At 39.1% G+C, this 22,934-nt stretch overlaps 1 protein-coding gene across 1 annotated transcript in view; it reads right to left on the bottom strand.

Annotated features, from left to right (window-relative positions):
• Positions 1 to 1,869: 1,869 nt before the first annotated feature.
• The window catches only part of LOC124776746 (dynein axonemal heavy chain 7-like), an 881,127-nt gene continuing 860,062 nt past the window's right edge, over positions 1,870 to 22,934 (bottom strand). The window contains 2 exon segments of the mRNA XM_047251871.1: positions 1,870 to 2,109; positions 19,050 to 19,193. Of these exon segments, the coding sequence (XP_047107827.1) occupies positions 1,903 to 2,109; positions 19,050 to 19,193 (351 nt within the window). The 3' untranslated portion in view covers positions 1,870 to 1,902.

The following is a 22,934-nucleotide window of genomic DNA, read 5'->3' as shown; positions in this document are numbered from 1 at the left end:
TATCGAAGTTAAGTGACGGTAGGAAGATACAAGATGACTTAGACAAAATTTCTAATTGGTGTGAGGAATGGTGGCTAGCTCTAAATGTGGAAAAATGTAAGTTAATGTGGATAAATGGAATCTTTGGATACAGTATTACTAATGTCCTGCTTGACACATTCAAGTCATTTAAATACCTGGGCATACACTGTAAAGTGATATGAAATGGAACAAGCATGTGAGAACTGTAGGGAATGTGTATGATCAACCCTGATTTATTGGAAGAATTTTAGGAAAGAGTGGTTCACCTGTAAAGGAGACTGCAAATAGGATGCTGGTGTGAACTATTCTTGAGTACTGCTCAAGTGTTTGGGATCTGTACCAGATAAATGGAATCTTTGGATACAGTATTACTAGTGTCCTGCTTGACTCATTCAAGTCATTTAAATACCTGGGCATACACTGTAAAGTGATATGAAATGGAACAAGCATGTGAGAACTGTAGGGAATGTGTATGATCAACCCCGATTTATTGGAAGAATTTTAGGAAAGAGCGGTTCACCTGTAAAAGAGACTGCAAATGGGATGCTGGTGTGATCTATTCTTGAGTACTGCTCAAGTGTTTGGGATCTGTACCAGATTGGATTGAAGGAAGGCATAGAAGCAGTTCAATGGTGGGCTGCTAGATTTGTTACCAGTATGTTCGAGCAACACATAAATGTTGCGGAGATGTTTTGCGAACTCTAATAGGAATCCCTAGGGGGAATGTGACATTCTTTTTAAGAAACACTAGTGAGGAAATTTAGAGAACCAGCATTTGATGCTGTTTGCCAAACGATCTGCTGCTGCCAGCATACATTGTACATAAGAACCACAAAGATAAGATATAAGGAATTAGGGCTCTTACACAGGCATATAGACTGTCTTCTTTCCCTCACTCTGTTTGTAAGTGTAACAGGAAAGGAAATGACTAGTAGTGGTACATGGTACCCTCCGCCATGCATCGTAGGGTGGCTTGCGAAGTATCTTTGCAGATGTAGATGCAAATGTAGAACTTCGTGAATGTGGTGCAAGGCAGGATTCTGAACACTTGTTGATTTGCAGTAATCTGAGAAAACCTATGACATGGAAGACTTGTTTGCAGTGAAAGACCATGCCAATCTAGTTGCAGGACACTGGACCCGCAAAGTGTAAAATTCTTTCAGTCATTAATATAAGACCGTAATTTTAATATCACATTGCATTTTGGTGTTTTTTTTTCCGGGCGGGGAGGGGGGGGGGGGGGGAGCTTGGATAATTAAATAAATAAAAAATCACCTTCATCTCAGTCTACACAATTAAATTTTCTCCAGTCTCCAGATAATCTATTTTAGGTGTTCCAGTACTCATTTACTTGTTCACTCAATAATGATATACAACCATACACAAATAAGGATTCTTGATCCAGTATTGTAGTGGTCCACTTTTCATATCAGTACCAATGTTTTAGAACAATGTTTTAATTGGAGACCATTTATAAATTCCCGTACTAGTTAGGACTTTTGCAGCCCCTGTGTCGAACCTCCAAGATTAGAAATGTTATCTTGGTGTCAGGAAGGTTGGGTTGCATTGTAGTTTGCACAGTAGGAAACCTAGAGTTGCTTCGAGTAACTGGGTAAGATATCTAAGCAAAGCCAAAATCAAATAATACCAGAGAGGCAAAAACAGTATCATTGTTTATTTTTTGGCAATAATTTAAGCAAAAAGCAGTATAATTTGATATTTAAGAAAATATAATAAATTTCTTGTGTGTGCTGTTGCACATTAGCTTCTTTATTACAAAAATAATGCTCATAAATATACAGTTAGATATATAAAGATATATATAAATACATATTTACAAATAAGGGAAAACACACAAAATGAAGAACAAAAGCTCTTTTGCTACTGTGACAGCTGACATAACATTGCTACACCTCTTAATATCCAATGCTCGGGTGGTTTAGAAGTTGGTAATAGCATAGCTATCACAAAGTTTGTTGAGTGACCTGTTGTAGATAGCACACCACGTCTCTCTGAAGTTTTGTATACAGGACAAGTGTATGTCTCACCTGGCACAAATTCAGACTTCTCTATAGGTTTGAGCCATATCTGTAATAAATAAGAATTACAAAATATTTAGTTTCTTCACTGGTATATTCAGATATATAAGAAATGTAATGTAACAGTTTGCTGGCGTGACTTAGTGAATGTGGGGCATGGCAAGAATCTGAACAATTATTCATTTGCAATAATCTGAGTGAACCCTGTAACATGGACAATTAGTTTGCAACACATATCTATGCTATTCTGACTGCTGAAGACTGGGCTCAAAAAGTAAGAAATTTTCTCAATCATCGGTATTAGATTTTAGTCTTAGGATTATATTGTCTTTTAGTGTTTCTGTTTTTTCTTGGACTAGGATAAAAAATAAATAAATAAATAAACTGCTACCTTGTTGCTGTTGTTGTTGGTGTGGTGGTGGTGGTTTTCAGCCTATAGACTGGCTTGATGGATGTCTCCACACAACTCTATTCTGTGCAATCATCTTCATCTCTGAATTTGCTTACTGTATTCATCTCTTGGTCTCCCTTTATGATTTTTACACCCCTTCCCTCCCTGAACTTCCATCTGGTACTAAACTGGTGATCCCTTGATGTTTCAGAATGTGCTATTCAATCACTCCCTTCCTGTAGTCAGAATGTGCCACAAATGTACGTTCTCCCCAGTTCTGTTTAGTACCTCCTCATGGGTTATGTCAGTTACCCACCTAATCTTCAGCATTCTTCTCTAGCACCATATTTCAAAAGCTTCTATCCTCTTCTTGTGTAAACTGTTTATCGTTCACATTTCACTTCCATACATGGTTACACTCCATACAAATACTTTCAGAAAAGACTTCCAAACAGTTAAATCTATATTCAATGTTAACAAATTTCTCTTCTTCAGAAATGCTTTTTTTGCCAATCTACATTTTATATTCTCTCTACTTGAGCCATCATCATTTGTTTTGCAGCCCAAGTAACAAAACTCATCTACAATTTTAAATGTGTCGTTTCCTAATATAATTCCATCAGTATCATCTGATTTAATTCAACTATGTTCCATTATCCTTCTTTTGCTTTTAATACTGTTCACCTTATACTGAGGTGACAATAATCATGGAATACCTCCTAATATCATGTCAGACCTCCTTTGCCTGGCATACTGCAGCAACTCTATGTAGCATGGACTCTACAAGTCATTGGAAGTCTCTTGCAGAAATACTGACTCATGTTGCCTCTATAGTCATCCATAATTGCAAAAGTGTTGCCAGTGAAAGATTTTGTGCATGAACTGACCTCTCTTTTATGTCCCATAAATGTTAGATGGGATTTATGTCAGGCAATCTGGGTGACAAAGTCATTCACTCAAACTATGCAGAATGTTCTTCAAATCAATCATGAGCAATTTTAGCACAGTGCATTGTTAGCCATAAAGATTCCACTGTTGTTTGGGAACACAAAGTCTATGAATGGCTGGAAATAATCTCCAAGTAGCCAAACATAAACATTTCCAGTCAAAGATCAGTTCAGTTGGACCAGAAGACCCGGTCCCTCCATGTAAATACGATCCACACCATTATGAAGTCACCACCAGCTTGCACAGTGCCTTGTTGAAAACTTGAGTTCATGGTTTCAAGGGGTTTGCGCCACACTCAAGCCCTACCATTAGCTCTGAAATTGGGACTCATCAGACCAGGCAACAGTTTTCCAGTCATATAGGATCAAACGGATACGGTCATGAGCCCACGAGAGGTGCAGCATGTGATGCCATAGCAAAGGCACTCGGATCGATCGTCTGCTGCCATAGCCCATTAACACAAAATTTTGCCACACTCTCCAAATGGATAAGTTTGTCATATGTCCCAATTTGATTTCTGTTGTTATTTCACATAATGTTGCTTGTCTGTCAGTGCTGGCAACACTGCACAAATGCCACTGTTCTTAGTTGTTAAGTGAAGGCCGTCGACCACAGCATTGTCCTTGGTGAGAGGCAATGCCTGAAATTTGGTATACTTGGCACACTCTTGAAACTATGGATCTTGGAACATTGAATTCTGTAATGATTTCTGAAGTGGAATATCCCATGCATCTAGCTTTTCCACATGAATCATCTGAGTACAAATGACAGCTATGCCATTGCACTACCCCTCTATTCCTGTGCATGCAATACTACCATGCTGAAACGTTTGAGTATCTGCTGAAACGTTTGAGTTCAGCTACTTATGCTATTAGGGTCATTGCAAATTTTGGCGATATACATCTCATTATATTAACTTACCAAGCCTATTTTCGTTCTCTGCTTTCGTATGGCATCATATTCTGGGGTAACTCATCATTGAGTAAAAGTGTGTTCATTACATAATCTAAAAGCGTGTAATCAGAATAATTGCTGGAGCTCATCCAAGATCATCCTGCAGACACTTATTTAAAGAGCTAGAGACCTTCACTGTAGCCTCACAATATATATATTCACTTATGAAATTTGTTATTAACAATCCGAATGAATTCAAAAGTAACAGCAGTGTACATGGCTACAACACTAGGAGGTTAAATCTAACTTTGGCTCGGAAGGGAGTAAATTATGCTGCCACAAAAGTCTTTGGTCACTTACGTAATAGCATCAGAAGTCTGACAGATAGCCATATATCTTTTAAAAGGAAATTAAAAGAATTTCTTAATAGCAACTCCTTCTACTCATTAGATGAATTTTTGGATATAGTAAGTGGGTAATTTCCCCAACCCCCAACCCCCCCCCCCCCAAAAAAAAATAAAATAAAATAATATATATATATATATATATATATATATATATATATATATATATATATATATATATGTGTGTGTATTGGTATATGTGTGGATGGATATGTGTGTGCGTGCGAGTGTATACGCGTCCTTTTTTCCCCTTAAGGTAAGTCTTTCCGCTCCCGGGATTGGAATGACTCCTTAACCTCTCCCTTAAAACCCACATCCTTTCGTCTTTCCCTCTTCTTCCCTCTTTCCTGATGAGGCAACAGTTTGTTGCGAAAGCTTGAATTTCATGTGTGTGTTTGTGTTTGTTTGTGTGTCTATCGACCTGCCAGCACTTTCGTTCGGTAAGTCACATCATCTGTGTTTTTATACATCTTCATCTCTGAATTTGCTTCCTGTATTCATCTCTTGGTCTCCCTTTATGATTTTTACACCCCTTCCCTCCCTGAAACTTAAGTGTCATGTAATGTAATATCATCTTATATAGACACCTTTTATTAACCTGACACGTTCCACATCATTATGAAGTGTCATATTCCTGATCTATGGAACAAGTACTAATCTAATCTAATCTAACCACCATTTATACATGTGCATATCACTACCTAAGACTTTTGTCACCTCAGTTTATATCTTTGTTTCAAGACACAGTCCATTCCATTCAATTGCTCTTCCAAGTCCTTTGCTGTCTCTGTCACAATTACAATGTCATATTCAAACCCCAAAATTTTCATTTGTTCTCGCTGAACTTAAATTCCTACTCCAAATCTTTCTTTGGTTTTCTTTATTTCTTGCTAATGTACAGACTGAATGATGTAGGGGAGAGGCTACAACACTGTCTCACTTCCTTCTCAACCACTGCTTCCCTTTCACGCCCCTTGATTCTTATAACTGTCATCTGGTTTCTGCAAAAGTTGTAGCCTTTCACTTCCTGTACTTTACTGCTGTTACCCTCAGAATTTCAAAGACAGTATTCTAGTCAATACTGTCAAAATCTTTCTCTAAGTCTACAAATGCTATAAGCATAGGTTTCCACTTTCGTAACATATTTTCTAAGATAAATCATAGGGTCAGTATTGCCTTGGGTATTTCCTACATTTGTTTGACATCCAAACTTATCTTCCCGTAGGTCAGCTTCTATCAGTTTTTTCATTCTTCCACAAAGAATTTTGCAACCATTACTTGTTAAACTGGTAGTTCAAAAATATTCACACCAGTCAGCACTTGCTCTCTTTGGAACTGGAACTGTTACATGCTTCTAAAGTCTGAGGGTATTTCACCCAACTCATACAACTTGCACACCAAGACTATCAGTAGTCCTGATGGAAATCCATCTTCAGTGCTCTGTCAAATTCTTCTCACAGTATTATATCTCCCATCGCATTTTCATGTATATCCTCTTGCATTCCTATAATATTGCTCTCTGGTTCAGCCAACTTGTATAGACCCTCTGTATACTCCTTCCATCTTTCAGCTTTCCCTTCATTGCTTAGGACTGGTTTCCCATCTGAGCGGTTGATTTTCATACAACTGCTCCTCTTTCTTTTAAAGACCTCTTTCATTTTCCTGTAGTTGGTATCTGGTATTCCCCTAGTGCAATATGCTTCTAAAAAATTTCATTTATCCTCGAGCCATTCCTGATTAGCCACTTTTCACATTGCATTTTTATATCTTCTCTTTTCATCAGTTAAATTCAATATATCCTGTGCTATCCAAGGATTTCTATTAGGCCTTGTCTTTTTACCTATTTGATCCTCTGCTGCCTTCACTATTTCATCTCTCAAAGCTGCTTGTTCATCTTCTTCTGTATTCCTTTCCATTGTTCCAGCAAATTCTTGCCTAATGCTCACTCTGAAACTGTCAACAACCTCTGGTTCTTTCAACCCATCCAGGTCCCAGCTCCTTCATTTTCTAATTTTTTGCTATTTATTTAGTCTTAATCTGCAATTCATAACCAATAAATTGTGCTCAGAGGAAACATTTACCCATGAAATGCCTTACAACTTAAAATCTGGTTGCAAAATCTCTTCTCCTGCCATTATGTAGTCCATCTCAAAGCTTCCAGTGTCTCCAGGTCTCTTCCACACATGCAGTCTTCTTTCATGTTACTTAAAACAAGTTTCAGTGATGATTACATTATGCTCTGTGCAAGATTCTACTAGGTAGCTTCCTCTTTCATTCATTTCTGCAATCTATATTTACCTACAACATTTCCTTCTCTTCCTTTTCCTGCTATTGGATTCCAAACCCCATTATGATTAAATTTTAGTTTCCCTTAACTATTTAATGGGACAGAATGGACAGTGTCTTGAAAGGAGGATATAAGATGAACATCAACAAATGCAAAATGAGGATAATGGAATGCAGTCGAATTAAATCGGGTGGTGCTGTGGGAATTAGATTAGGAAATGAGATGCTTAAAGTAGTAAATGAGTTTTGCTGTTTGGGGAGCAAAATAACTGATGATGGTCAAAGTAGAGAGGATATAAAATGTAGACTGGCAATGGCAAGGAAAGTGTTTCTGAAGGAGAAAAATTTGTTAACATTGAGTATAGATTTAAGTGTCAGGAAGCCTTTTCTGAAAATATTTGTATGGAGTGTAGCCATGTATGGAAGTGACACATGGATGATAAATAGTTTAGACAAGAAGAGAATAGAAGCTTTTGAAATGTGGTGCTACAGAAGAAGGCTGAAGATTAGATGAGTAGATCACATAACTAATGAGGAAGTATTGAATAGGATTGGGGAGAAGAGGAGTTTGTGGCACAACTTGACTAGAAGAAGGGATCAGTTGGTAGGACATATTCTGAGGCGTCAAGTGATCACCAATTTAGTACTGGAGGGCAGTGTGGAGGGTAAAAATCGTAGAGGGAGACCAAGAGATGAATACACTAAACAGATTCAGAAGGATGTAGGTTGTAGTAAGTACTGGGAGATGAAGAAGCTTGCACAGGATAGAGTAGCATGGAGAGCTGCATCAAACCAGTTTCAGGACTGAAGACCACAACAACAACAACAACTATTTAATTGATTTTACTTATCATAAATTTTTTCAATCTCTTCATCATCAGCGTAACTAGTTGGAATGTAAGCTTGTACGACTCTTGTGGATGTTGGCTTCATGTTTATCTTGACTACAATTATGCATTCAGTATACTGTTCATCGCAGCTCACCTGAATTTTTATATTCTTATTCATTATTAAACCTACTCGTGCATTATACCTATTCCATTTTGTACTTATATGTGTAATTTGCATGATTAGAAGTCCTGCTATCGAACTTCATCAATTCCCACTATATCTAACTTCAACCTATCCATTTTGCTTTTTTAATTTTCTAAGCTACAGGTGCTACTAAGGGATCTAACATTCCACACTCCAATTTGTAGAATGCCAGTTTTGTTTCTCCTGATGAAAGCATCCTCCTGAGTAGTCCCCACCTGTAGATCTGAATGGGAGACTATTTTACCCCCAGAATATTTTACCCAAGATGATGCCATCATCATTTACTCCTACAGCAGAGCATCATGCCCGCAGCAAAAATTATGGCTTTCAGCTGTTTGCAGTACAAGCACAGTAAGGTTGTTTCCTTTGGTGTTACAAGACCAGATCGATGAATCATCCAGACTCTTGCCCCTGCAACTAGTGGAAAGGTTGCTGCCCCTCTTCAGGAACAATATGTTTGTCTGACTCTTAACAGAAACCCCTCCATTCTGGTGCACCTGCAGTATGGCTATGTGTATCGCTGAAGCATACTGGCTATCTGTATTGCTGAAGCACACTAGCCACCCCTCCAATGGTGAGTTCCATGGTTAATGGGGGGGGGGGGATTGTACCTTAATATCTACACAACCACATTGATATTTATGATAGAACAATACTTATACAGGGTGTTTCAAAAATGACCGGTATATTTGAAACGGTAATAAAAACTAAACGAGCAGTGATAGAAATACAGCGTTTGTTGCAATATGCTTGGGACAACAGTACATTTTCAGGCAGACAAACTTTTGAAATTACAGTAGTTACAATTTTCAACAACAGATGGCGCTGCGGTCTGGGAAACTCTATAGTACGATATTTTCCACATATCCACCACGCGTAGCAATAATATGGCGTAGTCTCTGAATGAAATTACCCGAAACCTTTGACAACGTGTCTGGCGGAATGGCTTCACATGCAGATGAAATGTACTGCTTCAGCTGTTCAATTGTTTCTGGATTCTGGCGGTACACCTGGTCTTTCAAGTGTCCCCACAGAAAGAAGTCACAGGGGTTCATGTCTGGCGAATAGGGAGGCCAATCCACGCCGCCTCCTGTATGTTTCGGATAGCCCAAAGCAATCACACGATCATCGAAATATTCATTCAGGAAATTAAAGACGTCGGCCGTGCGATGTGGCCGGGGACCATCTTGCATAAACCACGAGGTGTTCGCAGTGTCGTCTAAGGCAGTTTGTACCACCACAAATTCACGAAGAATGTCCAGATAGTGTGATGCAGTAACCGTTTCAGATCTGAAAAATGGGCCAATGATAACTTTGGAAGAAATGGCGGCCCAGACCAGTACTTTTTGAGGATGCAGGGACGATGGGACTGCAACATGGGGCTTTTCGGTTCCCCATATGCGCCAGTTCTGTTTATTGACAAAGCCGTCCAGGTAAAAATAAGCTTCGTCAGTAAACCAAATGCTGCCCACATGCATATCGCCGTCAGCAATCCTGTGCACTATATCATTAGCAAATGTCTCTCGTGCAGCAATGGTAGTGGCGCTGAGGGGTTGCCGCGTTTGAATTTTGTATGGATAGAGGTGTAAACTCTGGCGCATGAGATGATACGTGGACGTTGGCGTCATTTGGACCGCAGCTGCAACACGGCGAACGGAAACCCGAGGCCGCTGTTGGATCACCTGCTGCACTAGCTGCGCGTTGCCCTCTGTGGTTGCCGTACGCAGTCGCCCTACCTTTCCAGCAAGTTCATCCGTCACGTTCCCAGTCCGTTGAAATTTTTCAAACAGATCCTTTATTGTATCGCTTTTCGGTCCTTTGGTTACATTAAACCTCCATTGAAAACTTCATCTTGTTGCAACAACACTGTGTTCTAGGCGGTGGAATTCCAACACCAGAAAAATCCTCTGTTCTAAGGAATAAACCATGTTGTCTACAGCACAGTTGCACGTTGTGAACAGCACACGCTTACAGCAGAAAGACGACGTACAGAATGGCGCACCCACAGACTGCGTTGTCTTCTATATCTTTCACATCACTTGCAGCGCCATCTGTTGTTGAAAATTGTAACTACTGTAATTTCGAAAGTTTGTCCGCCTGAAAATGTACTGTTGTCCCAAGCATATTGCAACAAACGGTGTATTTCTATCGCTGCTCGTTTAGTTTTTATTGCCGTTTCAAATATACCGGTCATTTTTGAAACACCCTGTATATGAGCTATAAGGAAAAGGATCTGTGTACAATGAATGTCTTGCCATGATATTAACTGGAATCTTTAATTCTTGATGTAAGAGAAATTTTCAATCCTTTACATAATCATTTAAGTTGTATGGGAGACCAATAACACTTTTTTTATTTTTATTTTGAATTTATAGCATCTCTCAATTTCCATCTTATTGGAAACATTTGCTCTAGTAAGTGGACAGGCACCTGTGAACGAACAAGCTAGATATAAATTTAAAAATTAAGCTTTAAAGAGCCTCCCACTGTGTCTGGTGAATTCAGTTGTCTTCTAGCTGACAGCCAGCTAGACACATCTGTCAACTTCAGAAGGAGAAAACAGAGGAATGTTTGGTGCACTTGTAACTGTTATTGACCTCTGTCCAGTCTTAACATAAGAGCTGAGTCATGATTTGTTTCACTTGTAAATATTCAGTTTTGGTACAAATTGTTGCTTGTTTTGGTAGTACGTACATTTGCAAAGATAAAAAGATAGTTGACAGTTGTTATATTTGAACATTATGGGGTAGTCAGTAATTGGATACTGAAAATCAAGATTTGCCAATAAATAAACACCTATTTATTCACTTGTATGTTTAACATATTCTTTAAACCTGATGTAAATGGGGGCTGAATGAACTCTTTACTGCAGCATATATGTTCCAAGTTCAGTTTACAAAATCCTGTCCATGCCCTTGGCCAGTTACTCAACAACATGTGTTCATTCAATGATGGGAGTGGTACCAATTCCCAGTGAATTAACACAGATCAGGACATTTTTTCCATGATTGATTTCACTCAGATAAATACAAAATTATTATGCAAATTAAATATCTGTCACAGTTTCTATTCTTAAAATTAAGCCCCAGTTCAGAAATGGTTGAAGAGGTGTCTGTAAGAACTTTCAAGAAGTGTTTGATGCATAGTTATTTCCTATAAATTAGCTCTTTTCTATCAGATCAGTCTTGGCCAATTTCCTTTTTTACATATTTCTGATGAAGAATTTCACTTCCAGAGAAAGAGAAGAAAGTATTAACACTTTAAATATTCAATTAGATGAAGTACCAGAGGCACTAAGATTGGGCATCTTGAGTTTAAATAAAGCATTCACACAGTAAAAGCAACATTATCAATAAAACTATATGGCAAAACATTTGAAGGAAGGCACATATGGCCAGCCACAGTCTTAACAACAGATGAAGAACAGCTGTTGGCAAACTGGATATTAGGAAAATCAAAAACTGGCTTTCCAATGCATCCAGAAAAGTGAAAGATGAGGAATACTGGAATGAAAACTGCTTTTACAAATTGCAGGCTAGGAGAGAATTGGGTGAAACTATTTCTTAAGAGACATCCAACTATTTCACATTGTGATACAGAAACCATATTGGAAGGAAAAGTGACTGGTTTGAGGAATTTCGTGAATACCAAAAATGGTTCAAATGGCTCTGAGCACTATGGGACTTAACATCTATGGTCATCAGTCCCTTAGAACTTAGAACTACTTAAACCTAACTAACCTAAGGACATCACACAACACCCAGCCATCACGAGGCAGAGAAAATCCCTGACCCCGCCGGGGATCGAACCCAGAAACCCGGGCGTGGGAAGCGAGAACATTACCGCACGACCACGAGATGCGGGCTCGTGAATACCTTCAACAAGAAAACTGGCAGGACTTACTTCTTAGCAGTGATTGAATATCAACACTCATGAGACAGGAGTTAAATGTTACCCAAAATTCAAAGAATCTTAGGTAAAAAAACTGTAAGATTATTTTTACCATTCCTCCTGGCAAAGAGAATGAATACATCACTTTATTGGCTATTTTTTGCTAGTGGAAAAATTGTAAAATGATTTATATATTTCCTTATAAAATGATTCCAAAGCATGTTTCTGAATCCATGCCTCCTATTCTCTGTAAGGAAGAGTGAGTCAGGCTGGATGGTTGCACTAACCCTTTATGAGTATGTTACCCACTGTCTTTATCCCTGTTTGTTAGGAAAAAAATAATATCACTTTTCCAGGTTTTGCCTCTTTCAGATGGGCATACATCACATTTAAACTTACATTTATGTAATCCCTGTTCAGAGAAGTGAATATTTATTTGCTACCAACTGTAACAAATGTCCTTCAGCCATACACACATACATACAGCCAAGCAGTTTGTTGAAAATATGGATTTCAACTAACATACACACACTTATCACTGAGAGATCATGAAAGACACATTGAATGAAAGAAAGCTATGTTCACAGAAGAAAGCCCATACATGTCTACAGACTATAGTGTCTAAATTTTCTACAGAGACACTTGAACTGTTCAAAACAGCTCTTCTTGATGAGTCAAGAACCACCAACCACAGTTTTAATCTGCCAGGAAGTTTCATATGAAGACAACATATTGTATCAGAGAGAACAGATAAACGAGATTATTTCAGATCCTAAGACCCATCTGCAGAATATCTTCAGGTATTGTTCAGACTTAAATTGTTGAGGAAATGTAGAAGTACGGAACACTCTAAATAGTTTCTTTCATTATGAATTTTACAGTTTCTGCCTTGAGAAAAGTGGTGAGGAAATTATCATTCATTTACATTTGTGTTGTCATCAGAAAATAACAAGTACCATAGCCAGAATAATGCTATAAAAGGTTTATCAGTTTGAGTTAATGCGATTTGCAATAATATCTCATTTGTATATCTAAATTATCTGTATTACAGTTTGTGTGTGCATGTGTATGTTGTATATTATCTTATTTTTCTTTTCACATTAATCATATAAGCACAGCCATTTCTGCACTAACTCTGTGGTTTCCTGTGACAGTTATGATTTATTACACTCCTGTTATGATACTCATTAATAAAATATAAAGGTAATTAGATACTTGTGTTTTTATTTACTATCAACTTATAACCAGGCCTTCAAACTGTACTGATAAAATTATGTTCATTAATTGGATAAGGTTGCTCATGTGTTTAGTTATTTTTTACTTCTCCTGTATACACTTTAAAGCTGAGAAATGTGTAGCTTATCCCAGGTCCCAATTTTATACTTATTTGAGCTAGTCTTCAGTTAAAAAGTTCACCAACAATTTTTGTGGTGTCAGGTATGAATTTTTTAATGTAGTTGTTCTCATACCTGTTCATTCACTGGTAATGTTAACCTAGAAGCCCACTCTTCATCCTTGAGACTGAGGCAAAGTGTATGTGGACTTTATTTCTGTGTCATATACTGCAGTAATGTACACCACAATTAAACAAACTGATTTCAACTACTTGAAACACTTACTACTGAACAGTAAATGTACTGCTAAGAAAGTGAGAGAAATTCAAGAACTTAGTGCAGATCTCTGTGAGATGTACTGTTATCTATTTTATAAAGCTTTCTTACTCCTCACTTATGTTACAGAAATACCTGGCAAGAAATAGAATAAAAATATAGTTTTATTCTATTTATTTTTTAATCTTAATTAAAAATTTTAATTCTAATTTGAATAACTGAAACATGTCAATTAGTTAATTGTCTACCACTTTTGTTTGATATGCAGTTTAATACCACAAAAAATTTGCACGTAGTGTTTTATGGAGTGCATGATCATGAGTATCTATTTTTGGCACCAACAGAACACTTTTATTTATTTTCTAAAGCTGCACATCAAGTATCTTTTCATGATTAAAATAAATGTTTGCTATGACCCAGCTGGTTGGTTGGTTTGTGAGATTAAAGGGACCAGACTGACCCAGCTGGTACCTGAGTTGTGTACACTATGGTCAATTATGAGAACTTAATTAATAAGCTTGTGTCACCAGCAAATATTGACCAATCCTTTAAAGTGATTAGCAGATCATGCTGATTCAACTACAAAAAGGAACAGTCCCCACGCAGAATCTAGTGGGACTACACATTTTCTGTCTCTTGTTACAAGACAGGTCACTTGGCTAGCAGCATTATTAATTCAAGTATATTTGGGAAAAGGTACCTGATTTTAGATGAGCATCTCATGGGTTCTTTCAGGACAAAATCACTCAGCAAAAGGAAGGAAGGAAAATTACAGTCTAATTTCTCATCAACAATTAAGTCATTAAACAGAGCAAAAACTAAAGTGGGACAAGAATGGAACAAGAGTAATCTACAGACTCCTCAAAGGAAGCATCCCAACATCACCATTAACTGATTTGGAAAAAACACAGAAAATCTAAATATGGATGGTCAGAGGAGGTTTTATACCATATAATTGATAAAGGTGAATTCAGTCTCTGAAACACTGTTCCACCTACTTGGCAAAGCATAACAAACACTAGTGATTATTCACAAGGGTGGTTATTATGTTTCCATATCCAGCCATAAAATGTTGCTCAACAAAAGTGTTGGAATCGAAACTATGACAGATGCTAGATTTTGTAACAACTCGTTGTAGATATGTGGTGGGATGTGACCATTACTACCAGAGTCACAGTCACAGGAGAAAAACTCTTAGATTGCAACATCCAGTTTGCTGAGTGGCTAATCAATACTCAATTCCATGATAACTCATCATTAGAGAGTAAATTTTGCTTGAACATTTTACACTGTTAATTATAAAAAATAAGGGAAAGGCAACCACTCACTACAGTGGATTGATGCCTTGGTCACAGAAACATGTAACAGAAAACAGTATTTCCATTAGCTTTTGATCACCGGCTCCTTTTCTGCCAAAAGTAAAACACACACACACACACACACACACACACACACACACACACACACACACATGAGAGGATAACAGGAAAGAGGCAGGTCTTTGGACAGATGACACTGTGGCTGCAAAACAAGATGAAAAAGGTGACAGTACAACAAAAAGAGATGTAGGGAGTGAGGTTGACAAGGGGTAAGAGAGACAGAATGAGGGACAGGGAGAAGGAGAGGCGGAGGTGGAGGGAGAGGATGACAGTGAGGCTGAAGGTGAAGGTGAGGGTGAGGGTGAGGGAGAGAGGGAGAGGAGAGAGAGAGAATGCCCACTGGGGGGTATGGAGGGGGGGGGGGGGGGGGGAGAAGGCAATCCATGAAAGGCAGTGAGGCAGTGCATGAGCTGGACAGAGAAGGAGTGCTGTGGACAAAAGGGAGAAGGGAAAAGGTAAGGTGGGACAGTGGGAACAGGTTATTGGTTATTTAGACCACCTATGTTGGAGAATGTAGTTCAGAGAAACTTTTAATAGGCGAGAGTACCTAAATGGCCTGCATAGTGAAGCACCTGCCAAAGTCTTCTTGCTATGGTTAAGGGAGTGTGCATTTGGGTGTCTGTGTTGGTGTGTTTTGATTTGTGCACTTTTACCAGAAAAAGAGCTGAAAGTTAGTATGAATGCTATTTTCTGTTGTGGATTTCTGTGCTCTACACATCAATCCAACTATAGGTGAATGGTTGTGTTCCCATTATTTTACATACTGCTCCATCCAGGAATTTCCACTATTGTTTGTCATTGTTAGTATATAATGTGAACCAATATTTGATGCTGATTTCTGAGTATTTTTTTTTCTTTTTGCTGAATGATTATAGTTTTATATGAATTTTCTTTTAGATATTTTATCATGCATGACGCAGGTGCAAGACCTGTACAATACACCCATCCAGCACATCTTAATCGAGTCCTGTCACAGACTGAGAGGCAAAGCCATCTCTGGAAGCCGTCATATCATTAACCAGAGCTCTGCCACAATTTTGATACAGCATTTATCATGGGCATGGTCACAAACTAGCTATATGCCAGTATGAATGGTACCACCAAACTGTGGCCAAGAAAAGAACTGCCCAACCTGTGGTAGAATACACTGCTGTTCACAACAGTTCAATTTCACTGGCTGCTTCATAACCTGTGCCATCTGGATCCCCCCGCCAAACACACACACACATACCAGCATCTCTGAATTATGTAGATAGGAGTTGTATCTGCAACACATGCTTCATTCTCATAATCATTCTAGCCACAATTTCCATTATGCCTGGCCCACATCTACCTCTATCTCCACCCTGAACCAGGACCCTAAATTCACTCACCCTGCACCCACACCCACTTCCACAAGTCTCCCCTTCCTCTGCTCTGTTGCACCCTCCCTGTCTACTCCCCCAAATCATAATAATGATAATAATCATCATCATCATGTCATTGTCCGCCCTTGGTAGTTGAGTGGCCAGCGAGACAGAATGTCATGCTGAACGGCCCAGGTTACCCAACGGCAGGCCCTAGCCACACGGCATTTCCATTTCCATCATGTCATTGTTACTTTGTATTGTATGATCTCACCAGTGCTGGTATCACATTCCTATCCCATGCACCTGCTGCCTCTCCATCCTGTAGCCCTATCTTGTTCACCTGATGCCTCCCTACCAGCAGTTACAGCTATCAGCCACCCTTCTCAGCTCTCCTTTCAATTCCCCATCTCCTTTCTCCTCTCACGTATTCCACTTGACACAACCCCACACCCACTAAAGCTGTAGAACTTCAGCCCTCGTTCAGGATATTCCGCAACATGCAGGTGTGTATATGTGTGTGGTATGGGGGAGAGGGGGATGCATGCATGTGCTCTAACATGAAACAGGATATGCCTGAAAGCTAGTAAGGTTTTCAGTCCTGTTTATGCCCTGGCAATCAATTCATCTGCTGTTTGGAGAGTTGTTACCTTCATTCCTGAATTGTTATTTAGTTTGTAGCAGAACTTTTAACTGCCAGTGTTTCTTTCTTATTACTAAGTTGTTACTTAGATTCTACCAGAACTTTCCATTGCCAATGTTTCCTTCTACCTATTTTTAAGGAAGATTAATATTTGAGACGAGATATTTTTCATCACTCAGCATTTAGCATGACACAGAAAGTCATACAAATCTTTTACCAGTTACCCAATGGTGTGGAGAACCTCATAGATAACAAAAATAAGCTCAGAAAAAATGAAAAGTCATGTGACTTCTAAATATGTGGTTCTGTACTCCCCCCCCTTCCTATCTCTCACTCTCACTCTCTCTCTCTCTCTCTCTCTCTCTCTCTCTCTCTCTCTCTCTCTCTCTCTCTCTCTCTCTCTCTCTCTCGAGCACACATTTAAGTTTAAGTATGTATCATGATACGAAAAAAAAGAAAGTTACAGTTAGCTTAGCTTATAAAATGTACTCGCCAAGTGGTGGCAGGAGAATACACATATAAAGGTATTTAAATTTGCAATCTTTCAGAGCCAGTATTTCCTTCTTCTGGCAGAAAGGTTGAAGGGGAAGGAAGAGGGGTGAAGGAAAAGGGGTGACATTTAGGAAACAGGGAAAGACTGGAAAACTCACTCAGAACCCTGGGTCTGGGGACACTTACCAGGCAACATGAGAAGGAATGACTTCAATGTATTAATCAGCCACTTTGACAAAGCTATGACTTCCTATAACCATGCTATGAAATGAGGTCCATTCTGTATGACATTCTGCCCACCACACCTAGAACAGCTTTTCGTCATCCTCCAAATCTCTGACATATCTTCGTTAGACCCTATGCTCCTTCTGCACCCATTTTCCTACCCTAAGGCTCCTACCCCTGTGACCATCTCTGCTGTAAATGGCAAAATGTATACTATCAAAAGGAGAGCCATCTGTGGAATGACACACGTCATGTACAAGTTGTTAAGTAAACACTGTTCAGCCTTCTACATTGACATGATGACTACCAAGTTATCAGTTAGGATGAATAGGCATAGGCAGTGAGTGTATACTGGCAATACGCAGTATGCTGTCGTAGAGCATGCTCTACAACATGACAGGCATTACCTCAGTGCCTGTTTCATCACACACACCGTATGGATTCTTCCCCAGATACCAGTTCCTTGGAACTTCACAGCTGGGAATCAAAGATACAATGTGTCCTTGAATTACATTAATTTCTTGAGTCTCGGCATTTCTTCACAGTAGTATTCCTTTTTTCACTCTCTTTGGTCTTCTATATCGTTCATTTTCTGACATGTCTATTTTTCCCCAATTCCCACCCTTCCATCTCTATCACATACAGTGCACTTAGCTTTCTGCTTTTATTAACTTGTCCGCAATGTTTTGGCAGTATTACCCTACATTTTGGCAGTAATCTCTGTCTTGCATATTATTCTATCTTCCATCTTTAAGCTCTCAGGTTTTCAGATCTCATCCTGTGCAGTGCCCAACAATCAGTCTTTCCTTTTCATCCCATGCAGTAAGTCTCCCCTGACTCGGGTTTTGAGCAACTTTACAAACTCTCCCCATTTCCTAAACCTCATCAATCCTTTCCCTGCACCCCTTTTCCTTCCCCTTCAACCTTCTGCCAGAAGAATGATCCACTGCCTCTGAAAGCTTGCACATTTAAATACCTTTATATGTGTATTCTCTTGCTGCCGCCCGGCGAGTATGTTTTTTATCTCTCCGGTTACATTATATTTTCAAAAATTGATAATTTTTGTTGATATAAATTTAGCTTAAGATTCATGTAAAAGATAATACTAAGAACAGTCAGTATGTTACCATACTTCTCACTGAGAAAGCTTACTAGGTTTGTAAATTAACTGACATTTTCATTACAGCAAGACATCACACTTTTCATCAAGTGGACACACAAATAACTAACTAGCTGTTGTAAAAAGGGGTTCTGTTCTGGGTCAAATACTATGACAAGAAACTCACCATGTTAACACTTCACCTGGTTGACTCAACTAGTTGGATACATTTGAAGGAAATGAGCACAATCAAAGGAAACTGTACATTTCTCTCAGACAATATGACACTAAGCAGCATATGTATGAATCTAAAAGTTAACCATGTGTGGAGGGAGATAATACTTACAACAGGCACAACACTGTAGAGTATTTTAGGCTCTGATTCATCAAGGGAATGAATTTCCTTATTCCACCTTGCTCCATCGAGAAAAAGTCCATCAATATAAACCCCATCATCTGGTGGAGTATCGTATGTCTCCTCTGACATCATCTGGAACAATGTATAAAAATCACAGACAATAGTCATAGATACATGATAGATAGATGAAATTGAAAATTGCTAAAACAGGTTTGGAGGCTGAGGCATGCATGAGAATAATGAGCATATTTGTCATGTAATTAAAATATTATTTTATGCAGTCTTAGATAGAGGGATAAAAACAGACAGACAGATATATTTTTCATACTTTAGGTTCATAGTGATCCTGAAGGATGTAAAATATGTCATGAAAACTAAATATGTAATACATATTTACAGAAAAAGGGATATGCTAATGGTGCTCAATGATGCAGAATAAGCAAACAAAAATGCAACATATTTTGAATTGAAAGTTAATGTCAAACTTGTCTCCCTCCTCCCTCTTAACTCTTTCAGACCCTCTGGCTACAATTGTGTGTGTGTTAGCTGCAACAAAAGTATTTTTTCCCAATGGAAACCTTTTCATCAGGCACAAGTGCTACCAACTATTGGGCACCACTATTAAAATATCAGCAAGCCAATGCAGCAGTGCACAATAGCTTGTGACTACCAGAATACACAGATGTGGTTGCTTTGTTATATTCCATTGTGTAACTGAAGATGCAATTCTTATTTTCCTTGGTAATTACTGAATGTTCATTTCACTATTTATTACAACAGAGAATATTTGTAAGTAGTTATTTTAGTCCATAAAATGAAGTCAAGTGTACAAAGTATGTTTTGGAAATGAGCACAAATTTTTGTATTAATCTTGCATCTAAAATAAATTAACAACATCACCTAAGATTATTCTCATATAAAGAAAAATTTTCCATTCTCCAGAAAAAAAATTCAGGTCTGAATGGGATATCAAGGGAAATTTGTGATTGGATCAAGCATGTTTTGGTAGGGAGAATGCAGCAAGTTATCTTGGATGGAGAGCCACTGACAGATGTAGAAGTAACCCTTGCTGTTCATGTTGTAAATTAATGTTCTTACATACAACATTTATATTAACTTCACACTTTTTGCACATGATGCAACTATCCAAAATGAAATACTGTGTGAAACAATCTACATAAATATTCAGTCAAATCGTGATATAAGATTTCAAAGCAGTGTAAAGATTGGCAACTTGCTTTAAATGTTCAGAGGTGTAAAACTGTGCACTTCACAAAAAACTAGTATTCTATTACTATAATATCAATGAGTGACAGATGCAATCAGTTAACTACACAAATATGTAAGTCTAACACTTTTTAGGAATATAAAATGGAATGATCAGATAGGACAGACTGCTACTTACTGTAAAGATGACTCATTGAGTTTCTGACAGACTGCTACTTGCTGTAAAGATGACTCATTGAGTTGCAGACAGGCACAAAGAAAAGACAGTGCTTTCCCCTTGCCCACCCCCCACCCCCTCCTTCCAATGGCCGAATCATAAAATTTACTTTCTGAGGAGCCTCCTCCTTTCACAATGATCTTCGCTTTTTCAGATTCTACCAGTCCCTGTCCCTCGCCAACTCGGTACTGCAAGAAACATCACCATGGCACAGGCATACTGGAACCATCTCTGCTCCCTCCACAAGATATTACTACTGTGCAGTCCCTACTATGTGCATCACATCTCAAAAATTGAATCCCTTGCTCTCGAGCATCTGGAAGGGCATTCCAGACACCACCTCCATAAGTTATCCAACACGCCGATATCGTACTGCTGCCTGGGGCACCACTATTCATCCCCGATCCTATTCATACTGTTCATCTTCACCAACCCCTCATAGCACCTAGCTGACCTTTCCAACTTTCCACATCCCCCAAAACAACCTACAAACACTCTACCAAAATCAGAGCTTAAACAATCACAGAACACTGTTGTTAACCTTCCTACCAAAATCCTCAATCCCAGAGAAGATTCATTCCTATCCAAAAGCCTCACCTTCAGCCCTACATCCAGATTTAAACATGTTGGACTTGTCAAAGACGTACCCTCCTTGTCCCAATCTTCTCAATGGAAATACTTCTTTGCCACTAGTCTTTCCATCCACAGCCAACACAATCCCAAAATTGAACACTGACTCTCCCAGTTCCTAACACCAGTGAACCGTGATCTTCCTGCCCCCCCCCCCCCCTCCCCCTTCCCACCTACCCATCCCCTCGTCACCTTCCAGGACTTCCTTACACCCAACGTGGCCTCACCATCCTCCCCACGTCCCTTCCTAAGGAACACCAACAGTTCAGCAAAAGAAAGGACAGCCATAAACAGCATAAAAACAGATCTTAACCTTATCATCCAATTTTCTGTCCAAGGTTTCACCACTGTTATTATGAATCTCAGTGACTACCTAGAGGAAGGCCTCTGCAAATTATCTGACTCCTACACCCATAAGCTCTGAAAGAGTGATCCCATTCCAGAAGCCTTATATAACCACCAATCCCTGCTTAAAGCCTTACACCCTTCCCAAAGACTCTTCCTGAATCCATTTCCCTGCTCACCCCTATGATGCCTCACACACCCTCCTTCTACATGCACCCAAAAATACACAAACCCAACGATCCTGGACCTCACTGTAGCTGGGTATTGTGCTCCCACTGAAAGAATATTAGCCAAAATTGATCAAAACCTTCCACCAACTGCCCAAAGTCTAGCCTCCCACATCAAAGATATTAATCACTTCCTTCACTGACTCTCCACCATTCCCACCTCTTTAAGACATGGATCCCCACTCATCACTGTTGACACCACTTCCCTATTCACCAACACCTTTCATGTTCATGGCACTGCTGCTATTGACTATTACCTCTCCCAACATCCTTCAGGCTCCAAACCCACTACCGCATTCCTCATACACCTTACTAACTCACACAAGTACTTCCCCTTTGAAGGCAAGGTATACAAACAAATCACAGCACAGCCACGGGCACCAACATGTCACCCTCCTATGCCAAATTGTCTATGGGCCACCTATAGCAAGCATTCCTAGCCTCTCAAACCCCAAATCCCTGGTCCAGTTCAGGTAGATTGTTGGGATCTTCATGATCTGGACACAGGGCCAAGACACCCTGTCTTCAGTCCTTCACAACCTCAACATCACATGGTTCTCCTCAATGTAGTGTATCATCTTCTTGGACGTTGACCACCTCCTTTCTGATGGCTCCATCCACACCCCTGTTCACATTAAACCCTCCAACAACCACCAGTACTAGCATTTTGACAGCTGCCATCTCTTACACATAACACAAGGTACGAGTATCAAATGGCATTTTAAACAGCAGATTGCGCAAGTGAAAATGTCAACCCTTGGAATATGGTTTTCTGGGTATGTAGATTGGTCATCAGAAGAGACATTAAGAATTGTAAATAACAAAATCAAAACTTTATATCAGTGTGGTAATGGAACATAATTACTGCTAAAAATATGTGGTAAATACTAGAGTCCTGCACGACCAAGCAAGCGAGCACAAAATACGAGATGGGGTGAGCACACCCTAACTGGATAGGCTGCCCGCACTAGTTCTAGTGACTGAGCATTGAAGCTGTGACCAAATACATAGCATGTAACTTCAAACACATTACATGTGTCATTATCCGTGTGAGACTGCAGCCAGTACGTGCTTCTCATTTGTGGTGTCTCTCTCTCTGTAATCATGCAGCACAAGGAAGCCAGTGCAGTAAGGCATAAGATTGAAAACAATGTTTACACAATGAATAAACGGGAAGGTTTAAAAAGCCAAGTATGGAGTACATTTCTGTTGGTTGTAGATGAAAAC

Source organism: Schistocerca piceifrons, chromosome 2 (assembly GCF_021461385.2).
Source record: "Schistocerca piceifrons isolate TAMUIC-IGC-003096 chromosome 2, iqSchPice1.1, whole genome shotgun sequence".
NCBI lineage: Eukaryota > Metazoa > Arthropoda > Insecta > Orthoptera > Acrididae > Schistocerca > Schistocerca piceifrons.
The sequence above is the reverse complement of the archived record's forward strand: the minus strand, read 5'-3'. Positions and strand labels throughout refer to the sequence as shown.